The 25450-nt window shown below is 47.8% G+C and overlaps 2 protein-coding genes across 2 annotated transcripts; both read right to left on the bottom strand.

Moving 5' to 3' along the window:
* Nucleotides 1-15394: 15394 nt before the first annotated feature.
* On the bottom strand, nt 15395-18963 carry LOC120659314 (uncharacterized oxidoreductase At1g06690, chloroplastic-like). The gene is made up of 10 exons (XM_039937396.1): nt 18535-18963; nt 17480-17571; nt 17353-17390; nt 17102-17263; nt 16991-17013; nt 16842-16913; nt 16571-16738; nt 16311-16393; nt 16154-16216; nt 15395-15941 (listed from the first exon to the last, which is right to left on the bottom strand). Exons 1-10 carry the CDS (start codon nt 18767-18769, stop codon nt 15756-15758), a joined length of 1122 nt encoding a protein of 373 aa, XP_039793330.1. The 5' UTR covers nt 18770-18963; the 3' UTR covers nt 15395-15755.
* A 4940-nt stretch (nt 18964-23903) lies between these two features.
* On the bottom strand, nt 23904-25205 carry LOC120659313. Its single transcript, XM_039937395.1, has 2 exons — nt 24435-25205; nt 23904-24338 (listed from the first exon to the last, which is right to left on the bottom strand). Exon 1 carries the CDS (start codon nt 25026-25028, stop codon nt 24540-24542), a length of 489 nt encoding a protein of 162 aa, XP_039793329.1. The 5' UTR covers nt 25029-25205; the 3' UTR covers nt 23904-24338; nt 24435-24539.
* Nucleotides 25206-25450: the final 245 nt, after the last annotated feature.

The following is a 25450-nucleotide window of genomic DNA, read 5'->3' as shown; positions in this document are numbered from 1 at the left end:
TCCGAACCAACTATACCCTCCAAGACCATTACGTCCCACCTTCGGCTGGCACATATGACCCCAACTCGCCACTCTCTGCAGCCTTGTAGCATACTCCATGGCCACTGGTGTCACACCCAATTTTAAGAACAAAACTGAATGCATAACTATATGTATGCCAGGATCAAGTTTCATACATATAGAGACATTATAAGTGATTAATCAGTAAGAGTATCACGAAAAAGAGAACTAAAACAAATAAAAGACTATCAGAGTTATACAGCTTATCCTAGAAATGAAGGCTTCAAACTTCACAGTCAATCGACTGGGGGTTGCGTACGCCTAGAACTCAGCAACATCTTCAAAAGACTTCACCACAACTTTCTCCTTTTGAGCAGTAGTAAGCAAGGGTGAGTACACTTATGGTTGGTACTCAGCAAGGCCACAAGAAATAACCAGAATGTGATTTATATCCATCTTTAAGTTTATTAATCATGTGAGGGTCCAAGCCGCTCTTGACCGTGAGCACGGCTGATATATCAGTTTTACACTCTGTAGAGGTTGTACACTTTCACCACAATTCGCATAAAAGTTCCGAAGAACTTTGAACCCAACCACGCAATGTGGTAGCTAGGCACAATACCACACTTCCGAGGTGTGATTGCATAGGGATGCTACGAGGCCTTTACAAAGATTCACTAACCTATGACAATCCGCTAAGGTTTCAAGTCAAAGTGGTCATAACACTATCCTAATGAGGTGGTACCTTACCAAAGGACCATTAAACAATACCAATTGCCCCAAGAGGACTGAGCTATACCCCATCGATGCATCCCCTCTTGCCCTTTCGGTAAGATTGTCACAAGCTAGAGTCTCTAATTAATCAGCCAAGACCAGAACCATATAGTATTGTGGTTGTACTGTTTTCTTGGGTGGTTCTCCATGTTCCAATTAAATCATAATACTCTTGTAAATAAGCATAGATAGAAAGATGGTTAGGGCCACTTGCCTTTCTCCAATGAAAAGCTACTCTTACTGCTCTTTTGCTCTTGCTCGCATGGAAAACTTGATCTTCAATCTTCGAACAGTGATTCTTCTACTCGGAACAATCTTCGGGCAAACATACAAAGCAAACAAGAAGATACATCTAAAAATAATACACCAAACAAAAGAAAAGCTTTAAGAGAGCGTACTAACGGATAGGGCTCGCTGCTACGGTTACGAGAGCGCAAGAAACGCGGAAAACGGAACTAAAACGGCGATTCTATAGACTAAACGGTGCTTCAGGGATCTAGTCGCGATTAACTACGGACACAAAGGGCTAGCAAAAAGTATTTGCGAGGCACAGTAAAGTGTGCTCACAATGGATAACAAGGTGATAAAACTATTGCACACGTCACAAGGATCACGTGAGCGCAAGAATCGATAAAAACGGAGCTAAAACGAAGAAGTTATGGCTAAAACAGGATTTCAGGGGTTTATTTGTAAAACTTTTGAAATAACAGGAGCTCTGGGTAAAGAAACTGAGGACTAAAACAAAATTAAACCTTAACCTTGAAGGCTAGACTGAAAAACAAAGGACTAGGGACGGCGGGTTAGATTTTATAAAAGACCAGGGGCTAAAACAGAAGAAAAAAAGACTATTTTATAAATATTTTTGAACTGTACTGGACCGAGAGTTTATTTCAAGAAAACTGAGGGGCCTTTCTACAAAACTACCAAAGTTGACCGGTACCTAAAGCTTTGACTCAGGTTGAAACCGATCTGGACTGTTGGATTAAGATCTGACGTCCCTGGTTTAGATCGGATCTGGATCGTTGGATCCAGATCGGGCGGCTAGGGTGGTTTGGGGCGGATGGTGGCAGCGCAAGACGCCGGCGGCGAGACAGGGCGGCGGCGACTTGCCGGCGTTAATCGCAAACGCGATTCCGGCACGGTTTGGCTCGGGTTTTGGGACGAGAAGCACGCGGGGGTGACGGCGAACGCGGTGGCGAGCTCTGGACGACGACTCGGAGACCGCGACAGGGCCCGCGACAGTGCATGGCGGAGCAAGAGCTCCGGCGAGCGATTCTTCGAGAAGGAGAGCGAGGGGGAGAGTGAAAAAGGGGCTGCGGCGATCCTTACTTCGGCGCGAAACTGCGGCGGTGGTCAAGCTCGTCGGGAAAGCGGCAAACGGCGGCGCGATGCGAAGCTCCTGAGCTCGGCAAGAGCTTCAAAAGCGGCGGCTTGAGCTAGGGTTTGCGCGAGAGGCGGCTGCGTCTTCAAGTTGATGGGGCAAGGGGCGGCCACGCGGTGCTATTTATGGGGACCGGGGGCGAGCCTTGGCGTGCGCGCCAAGGCGCAGAGCGACGGTGCGGGGTGCGGCCGGACTCTGCAGAGTCCGTGCCCGACCCGGGGTAGGGGAAAGCCCCGATGGACTGGCCCCGCGTGGCAGAGAGAGAAAGAGGAAGGGAGGTGAGATGACGGGCTGGGCCGGAGGAAAGGGAAATGGGCCGGCGGGAGGGGGAGTTTGGGTCGCGGGAGAAGAAAAAGAAAAGGGAGAGGTGGAACGGGCTGTGCCATGAGAGAGGAAGAGAAATAGAAAAGTTTTGCATTTTTTTGAAAATGATCCTAATCAATTCAATTCAAATTCAAATTCAAATTCAAGAGAATTTAAACTTGAGTTGAACAACGAGTAATAAAATAATGCATTGCTGCATGAATGCAAAACAAACCAAACAACATCAATTAATTTTTGAAAATTTACCAATATTTATTTTCTCTTACACTAAATTACCTGTGAAGAAAACAAATGTTGGCAAAATTTTTAGAATTATGGGAAAATTGTTGTTTTGTTTTTAATTTTAATCACATCCTGAAATCCAAAAATTTCAGGGTGTGACAACTGGGCTACAAGCCAACGCAGCTTCCCAGATACAACGGCTCGGAAGACCCAACTCCATTCATCATGGCCTACGAAGCTACCATAGCTTCGGCTGGCGGCGATGGCTCTATCATGGCAAAATCCTTCATCATGGCCTGCGAAGGTCCAGTAGAAAACTGGTACTCTCACCAACCCTCGGGCTCCATTACAAGCTGGCCTCAGCTAAAGGCGAGGCTCAGACAAGACTTCCAAGGCTCCGGATGACTCGACCCAAACACCATAGAAAACTTCCAGTGTCTCCAAGGAGACAAAGAACCCCTCTATGATTACTTCAGGAGGTTCATCCAAAAGTAAGCTTTGATTCCAAATTTCCCAGAAAAAAGGACGCAATTGCCAAGTGCATCGCTGGCTTACTACCCGGACAGCTAGCCTCACCTCTGTCTAGGGAGCCACCCAGAACACTCAGTGACCTGTATGCTGAAGCAGAAAAATATGCTAGGTCAGACGCAGACCACAGACGGAGGGTCGAGCAGCGAAGGATAATGAGGCAAGCTGAGAAAAACAACTGGAACTATCAGAACAAAAACTAATAATTCATGTTCCCTGTGGAACCTTCGCAAGAGACCAGCCCTGATCAAGAATAGGACCCATTCATAACCCCCCCCCCCCAAACAAATCCCCCGAAGGCCAGCTAAACAACGAGGGCCATAATCATTCAGGGCATAAGGGCCGAGGCCGTGGTCGCGGTCACGAAAAAGGTTGTGGACCTTCGAATGGACCGAAAAAGTTTTTCTGCCATTTCCACGGCAATGAGTCTGACCATACAACCAACTTCTGCCCAGAGAAAAAAAGAACACTTGAGCGAATGGAAGAAGAGAAAAAAGCCAAACTGGTTAGCCACACTTCGTGGTTAGGACCTTCGGCACCACCATTCCCATCAACACCCACATTATACAATCCAACCTTCCAACCCACACGCGCTTCACCTACAACCCATACCCAAACAACTGGCCCCCTCAGCCACCAGCTTACCCCAAGCCGCTATCCCTACCTCCGCCTCCGAGCCAGCAGCAGGCTCAGGAAGAGCTACCTCCGCCCCTTCCAGGCCCACCCCCAAAGCAAGAGCAACAAGGCTCCCAAGCCTCGCAGACATCTGCACTACCATCCTTCAGCATGATCATGCCCATATCCGGAGGCTCCAACCTAGAGTTCCAAAACAAAAGGCAGTGCAGGGACTACTTTAGACAAGTCCACAACATCCTGGTTGATGGCCCGGCAAAGAAGACACCTTGGTCTCACATGCCGATAACCTTTTCAGAGGAGGATATGAGCCTCAATAGCTACCCCCACACCGATGCAATGGTCATTGAAGCCAACATTCAAGGTTGTACCATCAGAAAAATACTGGTCGACACTGGTAGCTCCGCCGACATAATCTTCTCAAGCACCTTCGACAGAATGAACATTGATAGAAACCTCCTCCAGCCAGCCTAAATTCCGTTAATTGGATTCGGAGCGAAAAGGGTCGAGGCCCTCGGAAAAATTTCACTCCCTGTATCCTTCGGTGACATCACCAATCCATGAACAGAACACATCACCTTCGACGTTGTCGAGATGAACTACCCCTATCTAGCCATCTTCGGACGGGGGCTCATAAACAAATTTGAAACAGTCATGCACCAACTGTACTTGTGCATGAAAATGCCGGCTTCAAGAGGCATTATCACTGTGTGCGGCAATCAGCAGCTCGCCAGGGACGTAGAGCGAGGAGTAGCTCTGGGGCAAAGAAATGTACATGTCCTCGAACCTCAAAAGCTCAGTAAAGAGAAAGTAACCTTCGATGAAGGCTGTGAAGTCAAAAGAATACCCCTTGACAAGCACCTCCCGGATAAAGTTGTAACAATAAGTGCAATATTATCCAAAGAAGAAGAAAAAGAACTACTCGACTTCCTGAACAAAAACAAGGACGTGTTTGCATGGTTAGCCAGTGACCTCCGTGGAGTCAGCAGAGATATAGTTGAGCACCGTCTCGACATCAGATCCGGTGTAAAGCCAAAAAAGCAAAAACCACGAAAGATGTCCGATGAAAAGGTTGCCGCCGTCAAGGCGGAGGTACAACACTTGCTGGATGCGAAGGTCATCCACGAAGTTAAGTACCCAACTTGGCTCGCGAATACAGTGCCCGTCAAGAAAAAGAATGGCAAATGGAGAATGTACATAGATTTCACCGACCTAAACAAAGTCTGCCCGAAAGACGATTTCCCCCTCCCACGAATTGACAAAATCATTGATGATGCCGCAAACAGCCAGCTGATGTCACTCTTGGACTGTTTCTCTGGGTATCACCAAATTTGGATGAGATCGGAAGACGAGGAGAAAACAAGTTTTATAACCCCCTTCGGCACTTACTGCTTCGTAAGAATGCCCGAAGGTCTAAAAAATGCCGGCAAGTCATTTTCACGAATGACCTCCAAAGTTCTGGAATCACAGTTGAAAAGAAACATCCTAGCCTATGTCGATGACATCGTCGTCATCAGCGCAGTACGACAAGATCACATATCAGATCTTGCAGAAAATTCGCGAACCTTCAGAAAGCAAACCTGAGTCTTAACCCCAAAAAATGTGTGTTTGGGGTCCACAAGGGGAAGGTCTTAGGATGTCTGGTCTCAACCAAAGGCATCGAAGCTAACCCAGACAAAATCACAGCCCTCTGCAACATGGAAGAGCCACAGTCAATAAGGGACGTGCAAAAACTCACGGGCAGAATCGCCGCCCTAAACAAATTTATCCCACGCTCGGCAGACCGAAGCTTGCCGTTCTTCAAGGTCCTCCGAAGCTCCCAGAAATTTGAATGGGGCAAGCAGCAGATAGAAGCTTTCAACTCCCTCAAGCAATACCTGCGGAGCATGACCAAACTAATCTCTCCAGACCCAAAGGAGGTACTCTTGCTTTACACTTCGGCCTCTCAGAAAGCTGTTAGTGCCGCATTAGTGGTCGAAAGAGAGACAGATGGCACTCGTAAACAGTACCCAGTGTACTTCGCATCCGAAGCTCTGGCCGGGTCCAAACTACACTACTCAGAACTTGAAAAAATAGCCTATGCAGTTATCATGGCCTCCCGCAAGCTTTGCCACTATTTCGAAGCTCACAGAATTATAGCCATCTCCGATCAACCCCTACATGACCTACTCTACAATAGAGAAGCTTCGCCAAGAATAGCAAAATGGGCTTCGGAACTATCAGAACTGGTAGTTGACTTTGAAAAGAGAACAGCAATCAAATCCCAGGTCCTGGTTGATTTCATAGTAGACTGGACATCGCCCGAAGCTCAGGAAGAAGAGCTCACAGAAACATGGACAGTTCACTGTGACGGAGCCTGGCAGAACGAAGGTGTTGGCATTGCAGCAATCCTTGAATCACCTTCGGGAGCAAAAATAAGATATGCGGCCCGTCTCAACTTCGACCAGTCGGCACCTTTGACAAACCATACAACCGAGTATGAAGCTCTTCTGCTCGGACTTCGCAAAATGAAGGTACTCGGGCACTAGAATTGTATCGTTAAGACAGACTCGAAGGTCATTGCAGACCATATAGAAAAAGAACCTGAAGTCAGGAAACATGAGCTCATCCAGTATTTGGAAGCCGTCAGGGCAATGGAAAAACATTTCAGGGGCTTCACAATCATCCACATCCCTCGCGCCCAGAATGACGAAGCCGACTGGCTCGCAAAGGCAGTGGCCAGAAAGCAGCAACTTCCACCATATGTTTTCTTTGAAGAAATCTCTACACCTTCGACCAGGCCAAAGAAGGAAAGCAGAATCAACGCAATATTTAGCGAAGATTGGAGGGCGCCAATAATGGCGTACCTTCGGGGACACTACGAGCCACTGATGAAGCAGAAGAAAAAAGACTCTCTCAAAGAGCAAGAGTCTACGTGATTTCACATGGCGAACTATACAAGTCAGGGGTAGTAACCCCTTGGCTAAAATGCATCCCAGTCAATCAAGGCATCGAACTTCTGAAAGAGATCCACGCTGGCATCTGTGGATACCACATAGGCATCAGACCTCTCGCAGCCAAGGCATTTAGGCAGGGTTTCTTCTGGCCATCTGCGCTGAAAGACGCAAAGAAAGTGGTCAAAACTTGTGAAACTTGCCAAAAGCTGAGCCCAAAATCTAACAGACCTTCGGAACCCTTGCAACTGATAGCCCCTGCTTGGCCCCTCCAGCGATGGGGAATGGACCTTGTAGGCCCTCTGCCCACAGCACAAGGAAATAACAAATACGCAGTGGTGGCCGTTGAATACTTCACCAAATGGGTCGAACCTAAGCCCCTGATAAGCATTACCTCCGAAGCAGTTCGAAAATTTTTCTGGCAAAACATTATATGCAGGTTCGGAGTTCCAAAGGAACTCACGGTAGACAACGGCAAATAATTCGACTCGCAGCTATTCAAAGAGTTCTGCCGAAGCATAGGAACTAAACTCATGTTCGCTTCAGTCTACCATCCCCAATCTAACGGGGCTGTGCAACGCGCCAATGGTGTTATCTTCACAAGCATCAAAAAATGCCTTTTTGACCAGAAAAAAGGCAAATGGGTGGATGAACTCCTGAAGGTTGTGTGGTCACACAACACATCTGAAACAAGAACCACCAAATTCACCCCGTTCAGGCTCCTGTACGGCGCCGAAGCTATGAGCCCAGAAGAGCTCAAAAACAAGAGTCTAAGGGCAACCTCTGCACCTGAAGGCAATGAACCTCCGGACAACTTAGACCTGGTAGAGCTCGATATTTTACAAGCAGCCTCTAATCTAAGTAAATACCAGAAAGAAACCACAAAATGGAGGGACAAGAAGGTGGTCAAGAAGAACATCTCCGTGGGAGACTGGGTCCTCAAGCGCAAGCCAAACGCAGAAAACGCAGGAAAAATGGAGCCAAAATGGGACGGTCCATACCTTGTCATCTCCAGCAAAAGGCCCGGATCATATCACCTGGCCGACTCCGAAGGCAACGAGCTATCACATTCATGGAATGCTGACAGTCTCAAGAAGTACTACCTCTAGAAAAATGTAAAAAGGTGTAGCGGAAATGGCCTCTCATGCCATATTTCAATATAATGTTTTGGTGATTGATATAGACAACACAACACTTGGACTAATATGATTGTTAAGAAAACCATTCTCAGGCTTTTAGGTTCAAGTGATGACAAAGAGAAGATAGGCGTAGCTAGGCCCGAAGGGCTACCCCTTCGGTCCAAGGAACAAGGATTGAGGCATTTTGCTATCATCGGTTAAACCGACGTAGGGCAAAATGAACTCACCGGTGCAATCACAGAGAAGGCCTGCGAGCTAGGGTTTGGCACCGGATTAACCGGTGTTGGGTATTTTACACTCGTCGGTGCATTGACTTGGAGCACGTCTGGAAGTTTGGTTTCACCGGTTGAACCGACGTTAGGAAATTTGTATACGTCGGTGCATTCACAGATGAAGACAGAGGAAATTCTATCCACCGGATGAACCAACGATTGGGTCTTGGTGAACGTTGGTGCAGTTGTCCAGAGAGTTGGTTTTTAGAGTTCAAATGGCAACTACATTCACCGGTTAAACCGACGTAGCATCGGTTGATTGCCTGTACATGTAACGGCTAGTTTTTGAGGCAGGCAGTTTTAGTATCACCGGTTAAACCGACGATGGCTTTGGAGGTACGTCGGATTAACCGGCGTTAAGTGTTTTTCTGGCAGCTTTTCTCCAACGGCTATATTTGCTTGGGCTGCCTATATATACCCCCAAGGCCGGGTCATTTGAGGTTGCTGGAGTTCAAGGAAGTATACAAGAGCTAAAGATCATCTCCAACCACCATAGAGCTTCATTGTACATCATATAGGCTTAAGCACACTTGTGAGAGTGCTTAGTGCTTGTTTAGGCTTAGTTCTTGAGAGAACTAGCTTGAGAGAAAGCCTTGCTGCGGCAAGCACCTTGTGTACTCGTCGTGTGACCCTCCGACTTGGTGTGGAGTGGCAACGACACTTTGTGCGGGGAAGGAGGCCCCTACTTGGTGTTAAAGCTCCAAGATAGTGAAGACGGTGCCGTGGTGACGCTTTGAGATAGACGGTGGCGGTGACCTCGTCTTTGTGACTTGGCGTCACTTAGCCTTTGCTTGTCGGGAGCCTTGGAGGCGTGGCAAGACGGTGATCAAGCGAAGAGACTCGGCATCACACTTGTTCGTGCTGGACAAGTGGCCGTGGACGTAGGGAGGGACTTTGGTGTCCTAACCGAACCACGTTAAATCGTGTGTCTTGGTGTCTTCACGGAAGTTTGCATATCCTCTCCCTTACCACTTTACTTACCGCATTACGTTTCCGCATTTACTCTTTCTTGCTTACCTTTTCTTTCCTAGTTAGTTTGATTAGGATTGGCTATAGGTTGCAAGTCTTTTGGGGTAAGTGGAGGGTAGCATAGATAAACCTCAGTCATAACTAGCATGTGTAGGACGTGATTAGGTTTATCTTATGCAATTAGATTGAGCCCTAGGTTAAAAAGCGATTAGCGACCCTATTCACCCCCTCCCCCTCTAGGGTCGGACACCCCGGTGATCCTTTCAAAAGGGTTGGACTGCGAATCTATAAGTAGGTCCAGACTCGTTAGGAACCTTTTTCATTTCTTTTTTTTCGAACTTTAGGGCCGTACTCTTTTCCTCACAAAGGGGGCTCCATTCAGGAGGTGAGGTTTTTAACGAGGCGGACCCTTTGTAAATTTCATCACTATGAATGAAAATGTTTTCCCCTATCTCCAAAGCTCTCGACAGTCGAAGCAACATTAAGCTGCAAACTTCGACCGTCGCTCGATATAAACCACAAAAACTAAGTCAGCTAGGTTCGCTTCCCTTTCGAGCCCAGCATACTTATCCAAAGAAACCCAGACCTTCGCTTCTAAAGGCAAGGGGCTGCCGACCAAATGTCGAAGCCAAAACATCTTCGCCCTAAAAACTAAAGTGCAACAAGCACTAAAAGGCAAGGGGCTTCCGACCAAATGTCAAAGCCAAAACACCTTCGTCCCAAAACTAAAGTGCAACAAGCACAAAGGCAAGGGGCTTCTGACCAAATGTCGAAGCCGAAACACCTTCGCCCTAAAAAACTAAAGTGCAACAAGCACTAAAAGGCAAGGGGCTTCCGACCAAATGTCGAAGCCAAAACACCTTCGCCCCAAAACTAAAGTGCAACAAACACTGAAAGGCAAGGGGCTGTCGACCTAGCGTCAAAGCCACAACACCTTCGCCCTAAAACCAAGTACAACAAAAACCCCAAGAACCTTCGCAGCTTCAATTAGCATGTGCAAGGAGGGGGGAGACGTTTTTCTCAAAAACAAAATTTGCCCATGCAACTTAAAGCATGCGGTCACCTATACAGTCCAAAACCCAAAAACCTCCGCAGCTTCAATCAGCGTGTGCAAGGAGGGGGGAGATGTTTTTCTCAAAAAACAAAATTTGCCATGCCACTTAAAGTATGCGGTCACACATACAGTCCAAAACCCCAAGAACCTTCGCAGCTTCAATCAGCATGTGCAAGGAGGGGGGAGACGTTTCTCTCAAAAGCAATTTGCCCACGCTATCTAAAGCATGCGATCACAAAGCCTACACAACCTTCGCTCATCATCAACCATCATGAGCCATCGGGGGAGACGTTTTTCCAAAATCCGAAAGCTCGGTAACCGAGGCTCAAAAACAATCGTCATGAGTAAAACGAGTACAGAAAACCGCAAAAACGTTAGACAACAACAAAAACACGACATCCATTTGCATCAACCATAAGATCAATAGTACCTTCCCCAACAAGGACATCGTTCATCACAGCTCAAATACTCCTAGCACCGCTAGCGTACAAAAACTCGGCAACACTTGCGCCCGGGTGAGCGAAGCTAAAATGCTCCCAGTCCGTCCAGAGCGCAGCAACACCATCGGGTCCGACTCGAAGTGGCGCCACAGAAATTGTTTGACCTGCCGGCACAACCGCCTGGCCAGGGTGGGAATATTTACATCAGAATTCACATCACAAAATGACAAGTTCGTTTCATAAAAACTGCATTCCTAGACCTTCGGGTTATCCTCCTCTTCATCTTCATTTCCAGCTTGACCTGATGTCCCGGTGATTTCTCCAGGCTCCACACCTTCGTTCACAATCCCCTTCACGGCTTCACGAGCTCGCTTGGACTACAAAACAAGCAGTTAGAAAACGATCATCAAACAAAGACAACAAAACCGAAGGATAACACCCTAACATCTTCCAGGCGCTGGCGAGCTGTGTCTCATAGAACTTGGCGTCCAGCTGACATCCAGAACCTTCGCAAAAAAGCCTTTTTCATAGACTGAATGCGGCTTGAGAAAGCTTGCAACTCCAAAGATTCAGGGAACTGATACCCAGCATCAGCAATCTTGCTCATGTCTTGGCAACCTTCGTGCTCGAGTAACGCAAAAGCGCTCCCGCACAAGACAACAACAGAATTATCAGAAATATTCATCAGGATATTCCCTAGGACAGCAAACTCTTGAAGTATCCAATCCAGCAAACCAGAAACTCCCAAACCTTCGGACTTCGCCAAGGGCTCGGGCTCAGATCCGAATGTCGCAAGAGCGTCCCTGTAAGCCTCGTAAATGGCATCACTATTCTCATTAATTTCATCAGTCGCATCAATCAGCAACTGCATATTCTCTTGGGCCTCCTCATGTAGCTTCTCAATCAACTTATCCTTCTTTGAGCAATCAGCCGAAAGTTGAACAGCAAGGCCTTCAGGCTTCTTTACACTGTCAATCCCCTGAACGATTTCTTGCCGCAGACCTTCGATGGTCTCCTCCGTTAAATCCAATTCTTTTTGCGCTTCGGCAATGGCGATATCCTGGCCTCTAACCTTCTCCTCCAGCTCCTCAATCTGTTTCTTGCGAAGATCGTCAAGAGTCTGAAGCGTGGCAACCTCTTTCTTCAAACGTTCATTTTCAGTCACCAGCTTGAGTCTCTCAGCCGAACCTTCAAGCATTTTGTTAGACTCGGCCTTCGCCCTCTGGAGCAAAACCCTCCCGTCCATAAAAGCCTTTGTGTTCATTGCGGCAACAACACGGCCATGGTCACCAGTACCATAAGCCTCGAGTTCCCTCTGAAAACCTGCAAAAAGCATAACCGTTACACAATCTACCGCACACACGCCACCAAATCAAACAAAGTTACCTTCAACATCAAAAAGTTCCTTTTCTAGCTGTTGACCCTCCACGGCCGAGGCAGTCTACGAAGGTAGAGGAACCTCCGCGGACCCAAACTCGATCTCGTGGCTCAGCATCGCCATCATGGTGGCAACATCTACTTCACGAACCCAAGGGAGATAAGGATCAATATCCAATCCTGGAAAATTAATAGGACGAGGAAGAAGAATCCCACCTAGATCATTGAAGCGATATTGTCCATCATCACGCGAGTCATCGCCCATCAGCCCCGCCTCCGCCCTCGCAAAACCCTCGTGGGTTTGAGCAGTAGCAACAACAACAACATCAGCGGCAGCGTCAGTCCTCTCGCCAGAACTTTCCGGCGCCTCCGAAGGCTGTGCGCTAGAAGTTGCAGCCAGCACAGCCGCAACCTTCGCGTCAACCTTCGAGGGCACAAGGTTCGGCCTAGTAACAGCCGCACCAACAGGCATAATAGGGTCTATGGTAGCACCCTCATCATCAAAATCCAGCAAGCTAACACTTCTCAGGCTCGCGCCGCTTGACGGGTTAAGCTTCACCACCACGTCACCCACCACGTCACCAACATTGTCTGGGCCTGAAAGCAGTGACCCAAACTGGTCAAGATAAAGCTCCATTGATTCACCCCGAAGGGGAGAAAAGACTAATGGTCTCCTCCAACTCCCGTAAAAAAGACTCACTACACATATCACTACTAGAAACCCCCCGAAAGTACCGGGTCAAGCGGTTACCTTTCTTCGATGTAACCTTCGGAGGAGGGCGAGGCGGCCTTGTCGCCAAAACCTTCGGGACAGCCTTCGAAGAGCCGGCTTCCGCAGAAGACATCTTTTTCTTCTTCGCCGCAGGCTCCTCACTCAAAGATCCCTTACTCCGTTTCTCTGGTTTCCTGGGCTCTTCCCAATCCGCGTACTTCACTCCCATCACAACCAAAGACCGGTTCACCCGGCAACTCCCCGAGCAGTAAGAAACAAAAGAATCATACTCCTTTGCCAGATACGGTCCGGCAAGCTCCGCCGCTCTACGCTCGACTTCCGCAACAATAGCCTCGTCAGTCTGACCAGGCGGCTTGACTAGTTCTACCCTCGGAAAGGGATGCGCCTCCTTCGAGGCACAAACCTTAACTTTCACAAAGGAACTAGGATTCCATCCAGCGGATAAAGGCCAAATCTTCGCGCAAACAAACTCCTCAATTAAGTCCCTCCCCCTATCAGCGCAGCAACTATCGAAAACATGTCCAGACAATCTTTGTATCCAACCGCAGACCTCTGAAACTCGGCCTGGCTAATATGCTCAACCAGGTTCACCTTCGAAGCCAGTGGATAAGAGACATCGGCTGGGTCATCAGAACCAGGGAACGCAACCTTGGCATAAAACCAAAACTGCGCCCAATCATCATCCCATCGATTCTTTTGACAATATGAGAGCTCCAAACGTTCAATCTTCTGAGATCTATTTGGCCTTCGGGGCACGAACGTGCAACACCCACTCTGAGCACTAAAAGCATCATCTTCATCTTCGAACCTAACCTTCCATCCCTGAGGATGGAGCTCATACAGATGACAAAAAGTATCGACAGAAATAGGCCCCCTGAAAGACTTCACGGCCCAGAAGAACTTTGAAAGCATGACAAACACATTTGGCGTTAGCTGATGAATTTTAACCTTGAATCGGGCAAGAATTTCCGGGACCTTCGGGTCAAGAGGAAAACGAAGCCCAGCGATGAAGAAGTCGCAAAACACTACACACCCCCCATCTCGGGGGTCTGGCATCTCCTCGCCCTGAGACAGCCGACAAACCCCCGCAGGAAAGTACCCTCGCTCAACATACGACTCGATAAGAGCCGCAGACATGAGCGAAGTTCCAAACCGCAGAGTCGGGGCTGGCTTCTCCCTCTTCATCAGTTCCGAAGGATCGGCGTCCACGTTCGACAAGGAATCTTCCCCCTCCGAAAGATGCTCCGCCTCTTCGGACGAAGTAGCACCTTCGGTAACTTCTTTAGCAGTGATCTTCACCCTGGCCATTCCTGCAAGAACACAAAACATCCTTGAAATTTTGCTTTGAAAAAAACTTACAAGCAATGCAGACGACGCGAAGATCTCTCAACTCGCAAAACACAAAGCCAAGCCGTAGGAGCAAAAAACTCGAAGCTCCTGGCAAATCACAACACTACACGTGGCAAGCTCAAAAAATCGGCAGAGCTTCGCTACGATCAGAAGGCGTGAAAGCGACGCCTCACCCCCCCACCTTATATGGGGGGGGTGAAAGTGAACAGTAACGGCAACGGTAAAATCGAGAAAGATATCAAACGTCACCCAATTAAAAATCGACACGTATACAAAAATTACCTTCGGCTCGTCCCAACCTCCGACGGAGGGAGATGTTTCTCGGTTGCAGGTGATAGATGATTCGAGGGTTCGGCCCGTCAGAGTCGGCCCTCTCCCGCGAGGGGCTACTGTTGGGGATCACCACCGCGCGTACTGGAGGTTGCCCTAGACTGCAGGACGGAAGCCGAAAGTACCGAAGGTCGCCAGAGCACGGAGGTCACCATTCCGGCCGAAGGTCAAGTGATGCGGCCGAAGGTCTTCGGACGAAATCGAAGGTTCTCGAAGCCCGAAGGTCACTCCGAAGACCCGAAGCCTCAGAGACTCTTCAAAGAATCAAGAGGGCTCCCGAAGATCCGGAACTAATCCGAAGGTTGCAGAGGACCTTCGGGATAGCGTCCTGAGCACGAATCGGATAGAGTAGACAATTTGTACATTCCAACCTGTAAAATGACCTACGGCCCGAAATATTCGCGGAATATTCGCAGAATATTCTGGGCAAGTAGGGGTATTGAGGCCATTGTGTAATAAAGGTTGGGGTTATAAATACCCCCTAACCAACCTATACTCGACACGTGCATATATGAGGGTGAAACTCTGCCACCCTGCTTAATTCTACCTTCGTGTATGCATTTTGCTTGGGTCGTAAAGAAGCGAAGAACCCCACAAGGAAGAAGGGGAGATGATTGGGTAATCTGGACGGGAAGCAGAGGAATCCAAAGGAGCCAAGATAATTGGAAGGATTGTGACGTAATTGGCAGAGGAATTATATTCAAACTGCTTGTTGCTTTTAATTGTTTGATTATTCTAACGTTGTTGAGCTAGGAACTAGCTAGTGAATCATATTTTAGGAAGGAATTTGTCGAGCAATTTCTAGGATTCAGATGCTATGTGATGTATAAAGTTGTTACTGTTTCAAATTAGTTAAATTTATGTATGGTCAGTAGTTAATGTCTCAAGTCAAGTTAAACCGTTTCTCTTGTGAAACCAAACCAAACTAAACTGGATTTATTGCTAGACCAATCATTTCCCACCAAATTGAAGTAGAACCAGTACAAAATCAAAACCGCTACAACCAGTTTTACCTCAAACCATTAGCAGCTTGGATTCAGCATGCACAAAATACTAGAAGAGAGCTGAGGTCAACAGTCAACGCTAGAGCTACTGCAGTAATCTGCTGTTCTTCCAATGTGTATTTTCGTTTCATTTGGTTTCAACTCGACATGGCATACTTGTCAATCTATCTATACTATACTGTACTACGTGGTTGCTGTCACGAGGTAACCCTTTTGTCTTTCGCGGTGACCACGTCCATCCGATGCAAAATTCCCAGCTAGCTGCAGGCAGCGGGACCAGCCCAGCGGGTCGTCACAGCTTCTCCACCGGGAAGCCGATGACGGGCTTGACCTGGCGCGCCATGGAGCGCAGCTCCTCCACCTCGTCGCCCGTCAGGCTCCACCCCAGCGCGCCTGCGAACTCCCGCGCCTGCTCCGCGTTCTTCGCCCCTGGGATCGGCACCACGTTGCCCTGGCACACCAGCCAGTTGAGCACCACCTGAACGCCGCCACACAGTGAGTGCACACACACAGCAACCCTGTCAGTGTCAGAGACTAACAACATTCTATTCTACTACTCGAGCTTACAGAATGCACAAGCAGAAACTGTCTCAAGATGTGAATGTGTTTGCCAATGGTGCCTGCACTTTGCAAGGGCAGACATTGTGAAGTTGAGCTCTGATGGATAGACAGAGACAGATAGAGGAGCACCTGGGTTGGGGTTCTCTCGTAGTTTCCTCCAATCTCCTTGATCCGGTTAATAAGCGGTTGGAGCTGCATGGCATCATGGAAGAGACCTTCAGTGGTGGGCAGAGCCTATCAAGGAACAAGGCCCAAAAATAATAGTAATAGTGGTTGCAAATGTAACCTTTGTCAGGAACTCTGGAGTGTATATCCGTCGTCGAGGCCCTTTCGGGAGATTGTCCGGAGTGTATTTCCCTGTCAGAGCACCTGAATCAAGGAAATGGATACATCAGGATCAGGCATGATTTCATACTAGATAGAAGAACTACAGCTGAAGGTGAAATTAGCATCCACTAAGCATGCCAATCAGTTCTGAAGCAGTCAGCTTGCTTGAGTAGTAGTACAACAATAAAAACAATGTGTACAGAATAAAAGATGTTCTACCTTGGGCGATCGGGGAATACGCAATCAAAGTAATGCCGAGCTCATCGCAAGCTGCCTTCACCCCATTTTCCTCCGGGTTCCTGTATATCAGACTGTAATTTACTTGATTTGAAGCGAGTGGAATCCCCCTCTTCTTAAGCCGTGCATGAGCATCTCGGAGGCGTTTTTCTGGTACACAGTCATGGAGAACGTGATCTGAGTTAGTTTTACAGAAAAAGAAGTAACTAGCCTAACAAATCGTATCATAAAAATACCAAAGTCAGACAACAACCGCTATAGTTTGAGACTCCAACAGCTTTCACAAGACCTTGCTCAACAGCATCTCCAAGGCCATCCAGGTAACCTAAACCATGTAAGAACAGTGAAATTGACATCCTAAAGAGGGTTACATATTTATGTGGTAAGTCTCGTTGTGGATACCTTCATTGCCCCATATCCCTGGCCTGAAAAGGAAATGCGAAGAGCGGCTAATTAACCAATGGAGTCAACAGGGGAGAAAAACAAAGTCGATTGAAAGGATGATGAGCCAACCAATGAAGTTGGTAGAGCTCAACTGAAGAGACACCAAGGCGATCCAATGAGGCCTTCAGTGCACAGATGACACTTCCACGGCCAAACCTCCATGGAAGAGCTGCAAACTTTGTTGCGATGGCCACTTCAACTTGTTCCTTTCGTTGCCTTTCCTTAATGAATCTGATGGAAAGAGATGATTTCAGAACAGATATAGTTCAAATTTTAATTTAGGGTATGTAATGGTTGGGAAACAGCAGTATAGGACATACCTTCCTAGTAAACTTTCTGAATTTATGGCTCCTGATATCTAAATAACACATATTTAAATTAATGTCAAACGTGGCTTGAAATGTTCTAGAGGATGGATGACAAAACATGAACCATTTTGGTTCTTACCCCAGCTCCGTATACTTCAGCAGTATCAAAAAAAGTTATTCCACAATCGATGCTCGCATCAAATGCTCCTTTTGCTGCCTTTAGTTTCCTATCTGCCATTTTTCAGAGACTTTGATCATCATGTTGAAGTTTGTCATTAAAAAAAAAGTCTGAAGACACGATTCCCATGTTTTACAACGAGAGGTGTGCAACAGTTCTATGGAATTAGGAAAATCAGAATGAAACAGCTTTGCTGACAGTTGAAGGTTAGTCAATTTCAAGTTTTCAAAAAAAAAAAGGTTAGTCAATTTCATTAACCATTTAGGTTGGTTACAGTTGGATGCAAAATATATGAGAGTTAGTTACAGAGAGCAAATGCACTGGGCAAAATATATGATGGTGGAGATAAAGTCTCCCAGATCATATACTGGATAGGACTCATTGCAGAGCTGAAATCCGATAAACGTCTATACGGTTTCCATTGGTCAAAGTAACAGGCACCTCATGTGCATGTAAAAAGTATGACCACAATTTCAGGGCACCAACCGCGACCAGATGCTAGAAATCAGGAACTCAAGTACAGTATCCTTGATCACACTTTCTTGTCCTCCGAGTGAGTGCGCTAGAGGTTCTTGGTCAGTATCCTAACATCAATTCGTATGAACACACTTCTTTTATTTTTCTTCTGAAGCTGTCATAATCTTTAGCGAATTTCACGGCAGTGGTAGGAACCATCCATGTCACAACGAATGAGGTTTCTTTTCCCCCATTATCCTGCGTTACTTGTTGGCCCAGAGGCAATGGTGGTGCTAATGTCAGAACAGAATTACACTGCCAAGCTCTGACGAATAGCAATGATGTCATGTGAACCTGGCGACGGCATAAACCAACTGAAACATCGATCTACTTACTGCTCGGGCTAAGTTTTATCCTCAATGAGTATATCACCTGACGCCTAGAATCTTATAATAAGGTAGAACAGAGCAGAAATGGCTAGCAATCTGAAGTGAAGTGGGACTGCAGAATCCTGAATGAGAAGAGAATCAAGAAGTGCCGAGGCGGAGAGGAGCACGTACCGTCCCACTGGAACTCGTTCCAGTAGGTGGTGTCGCCCCAGGACCAGGCCCCGATGCCGAGCTTGGTCACCGCGACGCCGGACCCGCCCAGCGCGACCTTGCCGTCCTCCTCCCTCGCCGCCGCCGGCGCGGCGTCCGACGCCACCGCGCGGGGCGAGCGGAGCGCCCGGCGCCGGCACCGCCGCCGCGCGAGGAGGGGCGGCAGGGCGCAGCCGGCGACCTGCAGGGCCATCATCGTCGTCGGAGCAGCTCGCTGCGCGCGCGCGGGCCCGCCGTGGATCCCTCTTCTGGGTTTTCTGGCGCGGGGCCGCGTCTGTGCTGCTGCGGTGGTGGCGGGGAGGCGCGGGATTTGTTTGGCCAGGAGATGGGGGTCGGTGGCGGGCGTGGAGCCGCAGGTGGCGGCCGCTCGCGTGCGCGGCAGCCCGTGTGGCTTGGTCGGATGCCCACGCAAGAAAGCACACGATTTTGGGAATTTTTTTGGTCAAGATGATGAGAATGGCCATGAGACCACCACGGCCGCTTTTAGTCCGGGAGATGCCAACACTGTAAATTCGTCAATCGTCATCAATTAGGTACAACGAGAATAACCAAAACAAGCTTTATTTTCAGAAAACAAAACCAAAAAGGATTTCAGGTTTCGGCCTTTCAGGCTGCCGGCAGTTGTCCTCCCTCCCCTGCCTATATGTCTTTGACAAGTTGTCGAAGAAAGGTTCTAGAGCTAAAAAGATATTTTAAGCATCGCCTAAACTTGCTGTTATCCGGCCATAAAGCAAAGGTACCGCTTTTTGGGCAATCCCTGTGAAATTGTATTCATCGTCTACATACACTACATACCACAAAACCGAGATTACATTTTATTCATCGTCTACATATATGTCATTTCTTTTAGCATGGTGGGATTTCCCATTGCCATATATTTATAAATAAAGTGACCAAGCAATCAGATATTTGCGGCAAACGAAATGGACGGCATTAGGAAAATTAAGAGATTACCAAATAGTTTTTATGCTCAGTCGAATGTCCAGTAACAAAGTTTTGGGGGGTAAACCCATTAGATGCAGAAAGAAGAAGTTTAGATCCATTCTATGATCAATATTATCATCAAATAATTTTGGTAATTAGTGAAATCCAACATGATACAACAGCAAGAGCAAAAATGGAGCTGATTAAAAATTCAAAAGGAAGACCACACCTACTACTCAAATATTTGCAGATACCGGTTACACATACAATTATGATCAAATTACATACATGCCACCATCTCAAAAGCTATCATGCATGTAAACTCAATTGATATGATACTACCTATTCATTTCAATTCCCATGTAGGTGCAGGTTCATATATATGAAGCATTGCTTTTAGGGAGAGTGGTAACAATAAGTATGATGCATATACTTAGATTTGATGCAGGAAGCAAATAATCTTGGAAGTTGGGTCTTATGGAAATTAAAAGTGCCACTCAAGATAAAAATCTTTCTATGGTACTTGAAGAGAGGGGTTACATTAACAGAAGATAACCTGATTAAGAGAAATTGGAAAGGTTGTGCTAAGTGTTGCTTTTGTAACTCTATTGAGACAATACAACACTTGTTTTTCGAATGCCATGTGGCAAGTTTTATTTGGAATATGATCTATGTCTTGTTTAGAATTCATCCACCTACTAATGTTTCAAATTTGTTGGGATCTTGGCTAAGAAAATTTTCTTCAGCACTTAGACAACAGATCTTAGTAGGGGCTTCGGCTATGTGCTAGGTTTTATGGTTGAGTAGAAATTACATAGTTTTCAAATGAATCATCACGAACTCGTATTTGCAGGTAATTTTCAGAGGGACGTAATGGACAAGGTGTTGGTCGCAGCTATCTAAAGAGGAAGAGAAGAATTACTTGAAGGAAAGTTGTCGTCGATTGGAGAGCGCAGTCATGGAGCTATTCAGTAAGGTTGGATGGAACTTCAGGAGCAGGATTAAGGCTTAGTAACTAGCTTTCATTTTGTTGGTTTGTTCCAAACTTATGGTGTCTTTGGTGGCGTATGCCAGCAGTCTGCGTACTGCATTCTTATTTGTTGAGTTGTGTGTTTGAGTGGCTGCAGACATTCACTTGTGAATGACCGAGGCCGGAACCTTTTCCATCTTCTAAAAAAATATATTAAATTATTATATCAACGAAATGCAAGCATGAAAGCACTCAGATACAAATGAAACAAACGATGGCGCCCGGCCGGAGAAACACCTTGTTGAAATATGCAATGCATACTTGGAACATTCTAGAAGATTATGGAGATCACAAGAAACTAACTTTGCAATGCATGAAGATAAGATCATACGAAAGTAAGAAGGTTCTAGAAGAGTGGAGAGCAATTATGAGTAATAGCTATCATGCTTCATGGTGAAGCGTAGAACCCTCTAGAGAAAAGATATTTGTATGATAGAATAAAGATGGAGAGAACTCTAGAAATGTAGAAGAGTGTAGGAGGACACATGACAACACCATATGAACTATGGAGTCCTATAAATAGGGGTGTCCCCTCCTCCCTTGTCATACCATGGCATAAAGAGGTCTCAAGTAAGAGATGGCAAGGTTTCCATGTAGTGTAGTGGTGTCATGGTAGGGTAGCCATATAAAAAGTGTAAGTGTCATCTCGTGTTGTATCAAGTTGAGTTATAAATAAAGGTTTGAGTTCTCTTGTTAGTCTCCCAGTTTCTAAGTACTTATTGTATAAGTTGTGATCTATCATAGCCTGACTCTGCCACCCGGGATCACAAAGGGTCTGGGCTCTACCTCCTGGAAGCCAGCTTTATCTGTTGATACGCTCTGCCACCCAGAAACAAGAAGGCGGCTCTGCCGTCGAACGGACCTTATACACTAATGCCCCGTTCGGATGAGCTAGATTGGCTGGGCTGGCTAGGCTGATCAGCCAGCCGCAGCCCAGCCGTTCGGCAGCATGGCCCAGCCGAACGGCTGGTGAACCAGCAGCTCCTACCGCACGGCCACCGAACTCCCATCATCAGGGGCGCCCCTAGGGATGGCGGCAGCTGCATCGCCGCCGTCGGGGCCGCCACGAGCCATCGCCGCTTGCCTCGTCGTCCCCTCCCCCACCGCACCCATCTCCGGCCCGCCTCCCGCTCGCGCTCGCCCACTTGCCACGCCACCCCTCTCTGATACCCCGTCGACCACGCCCCCCCTCGCTGCGCCTCCCCTCTCTGACTGCGCCTCCCCTCCCCAACAGCCGACACCTACCCTCCACGACAGCCGCTGCGCCTCCCCTCACCGACCGCACCTCCTCTCGCCGCCAGTAACCACCGCCCCTACCCTCGACGACCGGAGGCTCCGCAGCACCCGTCGCCGCACCGACCCCCCGCGCTTCCCCGAGCCGCCAATCCCTCCGTCATCGGCAGGCCGCGCTGAGATCCAGGCTGCGGCGGGCTTCAAGTTTTTTTTTGCCAATGTCTTCTTTGATTCATCTGGTTGATAGCATGAGTAAAGCTCAACTTTTGATTGTTTCTTTGACTTTTGATGATGCCTTCTCGTCGGTGGAAAATCTCGTGTCCTTCCTATTAGAACTGACATAGCTTCTTCCTTAGGCCTATCAACTCTCTTTGCATGATCCATCGATGATGTGAATAACCTCTGACCACAGCTAGTAGTCCTATTACAACAAATGAATCCATCAAAACTGTACTGCTGCGACATTGAGGTTATAGCAGCAAATGGATGAAATAAAATAGCCATAGTATGCTTTTCAATCTTATACTGTCATCTGGGTAGAGTTTTTCCTTACATGTTGCTAGTTTGCATGAAACAAATATACCACCAATAATCAGCCACACACCATGGTGTTAAAGAATTTGAGATGGTTTAGTGTAATCAGTCCTTTTTAGTGATTACTATGAGGAAGAGTTGCGATTTTCATATCACCTAAGAAGTAAATTGGTGGCCACGAAATTCAAGATTTATGACACAGTATGTTCATGGGTTTCTATTTATGTTAATTGTAGAGGAAAATATTACATTCATTTTCTAACTTTAAACACTCACATTTGCACATGGTACATCAGTTTTACAGAATAGAATCACTCTATATATTGTTGAAAAGAATGTGAAAAAGGTTAATTGCTAGGGTGCACTCTCAATATGTTGTATCCATCTCAATATGTTGTATCCATTAGAGCATATGCATATCATCTAACTGTTTATCAATTGATGCATAATATCTAACTGTTTATCCTGTATGCCCTTTGTTCCTTCCAGATTTGATCAACTTCAAGTTCTTCAATTTCGACTCATGCAAGATTGGTGATTAGACATCTGACGGCTCTGTAAGTTGAACCATAGATTTCTTGAGGAGCTGAAGGTAAGTCTGTACTCATTACCTTGGTGACAGTTTGACACTTAATTTGGGATCGAAGATCAGCTTATTTTATTCCACAAATGTAGAGAGCATCCAGGCTTTTACTCCTTTACATTCTAGTGTACAATCGGTCAATCGCCTAAAACATGCATTGCTAAGGAAAATTGTATTAATATTACCTTGTGATGGCCATCATGGTCATCTGTTTCATTAGCTCTCATGGCCTCTTTCTTAAACTGCCTTAAGTGGACTTGATAATGTAAAGTTTTTAATAACTTAATTTGCATCCATTGATGGCACACTGTCATATTAGTGGCATGGTCATCCACCTACCATCATGTATCTGTAGTTATTTTTTTACGAATGCAATGATGAATTTGTAAATATTTGTAACTTCTCTAATGTTTCTAACAGCATCAACAACTTAACAGGTACTATCACAATATTACATCAAACACCTTGCTGAGTTTAGAGGCTATGGCATCCCATGGAGTCTAGACCCTTATCTATTCTAGTACATGTGCTATCTATGTTCATAAGTTGGTCTGAATCGACATTTCGACTTCTGCACCAGATATTTCAATGTGATTGGATCTTACCCTGAGAGAAGATTACGTTAAGCTCCCAGGCCAGAACTACGAGAGCATGCTCGGATATCTGGGGCAAGACGAGTGCAGTATTAGGAGTCATTATATTGTTAAAGGTGTCTTTTTCTTGTACTATGTCTGTAGCATTATCTGTGAAACAAATCATAATTCAGTCTACTACTGCATGCCAAGCTGTGCATGATGTGCCAATTGTATTAGCTCTTCACTGCAGAAGCGTACTAAAAGATGGAACTGAGATATATGCTGCTGTTGGCGCCTTTTTTTTGTTTGAATTTGAAAATAAGCTGAATCAGCCGGTTTGAATTGGCTGGCCCTGGCTGGCGCTGGCTGGAGCTGGTTTGGCTGGCTGCTCCAGCCGCACCTCCAGCCCAGCCATTTCAGCTTAGCCGAACAGGCTGTAAGTAGCTAGAAATTGAAAAGGCTAACCGACTCGAGAGTGAGTTGGTGTGTATTAGATGTAAATATCTGCATAGTGGGTATTAGGGTCACCTCAACTTCCAACACACCTCGAGCAACTTATCGCCCTTCTTCACTACTCTCACCTACCAGGATGTGCCGATAGGTTGTGCGGCCGCATCCTGATACGATTCGGCGGAGACCTGCCTCACCTGACCAGCTGATCACGCAGCCTCACAGCCAGCTTCTCCCTATGTTCGAAGGCCTTGAGAGCTCAATCGATAAGCAAGTCACGGGCACGGAGCACTTCTGGAACCCCCGCCAACCAATTCCTCTCAGCGGAAGCAGCCCGGAAGATCTCAGTCTTCATATTGACAAACAGCTCCACTTTATCGTACCTCTTCCGCATCACGCTGTCGGACTCACGAAGCATCTCGAGAGCAAGATCGGCCTACGCACGTTGAGCACCATCATCAGTCAATCATCTAGATAAGAATCATGCCATGGGCACGCAACGCGAGCAAGATGGATCGAAAGACACACTGACCTCCTCATCGGCGCCGTTGTGTGGCGCGGCATGGCCTGCGACGGCATCCACAGCCACGGCGGCCCCATCGGCATCGGCAGCAACAACAACGTGCGCCCCGACGGCCTAGGCCTTGGCGTGTTCTGCATCGGCACCGAGGTCCTCGGCCCCCTCGAGCTCAAGGCCCCCGATCAGGACACCCTCCTCCGCGGCATCGCCGGCGGCACTGAGTTCCTCGACCCCTGCGTCCTCATAGTCGACGTTGACAGGCTGGTGTCTGTTGTCGTGGCGCCTGGCATCGGCATGAAGGCGCCCGATGGCCTCGGCCCCCTCGGTAACGTGTGCCCCGACGGCCTGGGCCTCGGCCCCCTCGAGCTCAAGGTCCCCAATCAGAACACCCTCCTCCGCGGCATCGGCGGTGGCGCCGAGATCCTCGACCACTGCACCCTCATAGTCGGCGTTGACGGGCTGGTGTCCATCATCGAGGCGCCTAACATCGGCGTGAAGGCGCCCGGTGGCCTCGCCCCCCTCGGCAATGTGTGCCCCGATGACCTGGGTGGCGGCCTCCTCGAGCTCGAGGTCCCCGAGGAGCGAGGACACCCTCCTCCGCAGCATCGTCGCCCTCCGCACTGTGGAGGTTGCCGATCACTCCCTCCGCCGTGGCCTGCGAGCCGTGGTGGTTCCCAGGGATGCCCTCTGCGGAGCCCAGGACCTTAGCTGTAGGAGTTGGGCGACCGGCCTGCCCTTCTTATTTTGCACGCCCTCTATGAACACGAGTATGAGGAGCCCGTCGGCGAGGTCGCGCTCCCCCCAATTCACCCCCCCCCCCCCCCCCCCCCCCCCCGAACTGCTTCGCCAGGACGAGCGCGTGCGCGCCGAGCACGTGAGCCTGCCTGGAGACGACGTCCCCGAGTCCGACCATCGCGCCCCCCGCGACGTAGCCCAGGAAGCACAAGCGCTGGCTAAGGACGGGGAGCGCCGCGCTCGTGGCAAGAGGTAGAAGCACACGGTGGCATGAGGTGGCAGGGTGTGGCCGC

The sequence above is a fragment of the Panicum virgatum genome, chromosome 2N, assembly GCF_016808335.1.
Source record: "Panicum virgatum strain AP13 chromosome 2N, P.virgatum_v5, whole genome shotgun sequence".
NCBI lineage: Eukaryota > Viridiplantae > Streptophyta > Magnoliopsida > Poales > Poaceae > Panicum > Panicum virgatum.
The sequence above is the reverse complement of the archived record's forward strand: the minus strand, read 5'-3'. Positions and strand labels throughout refer to the sequence as shown.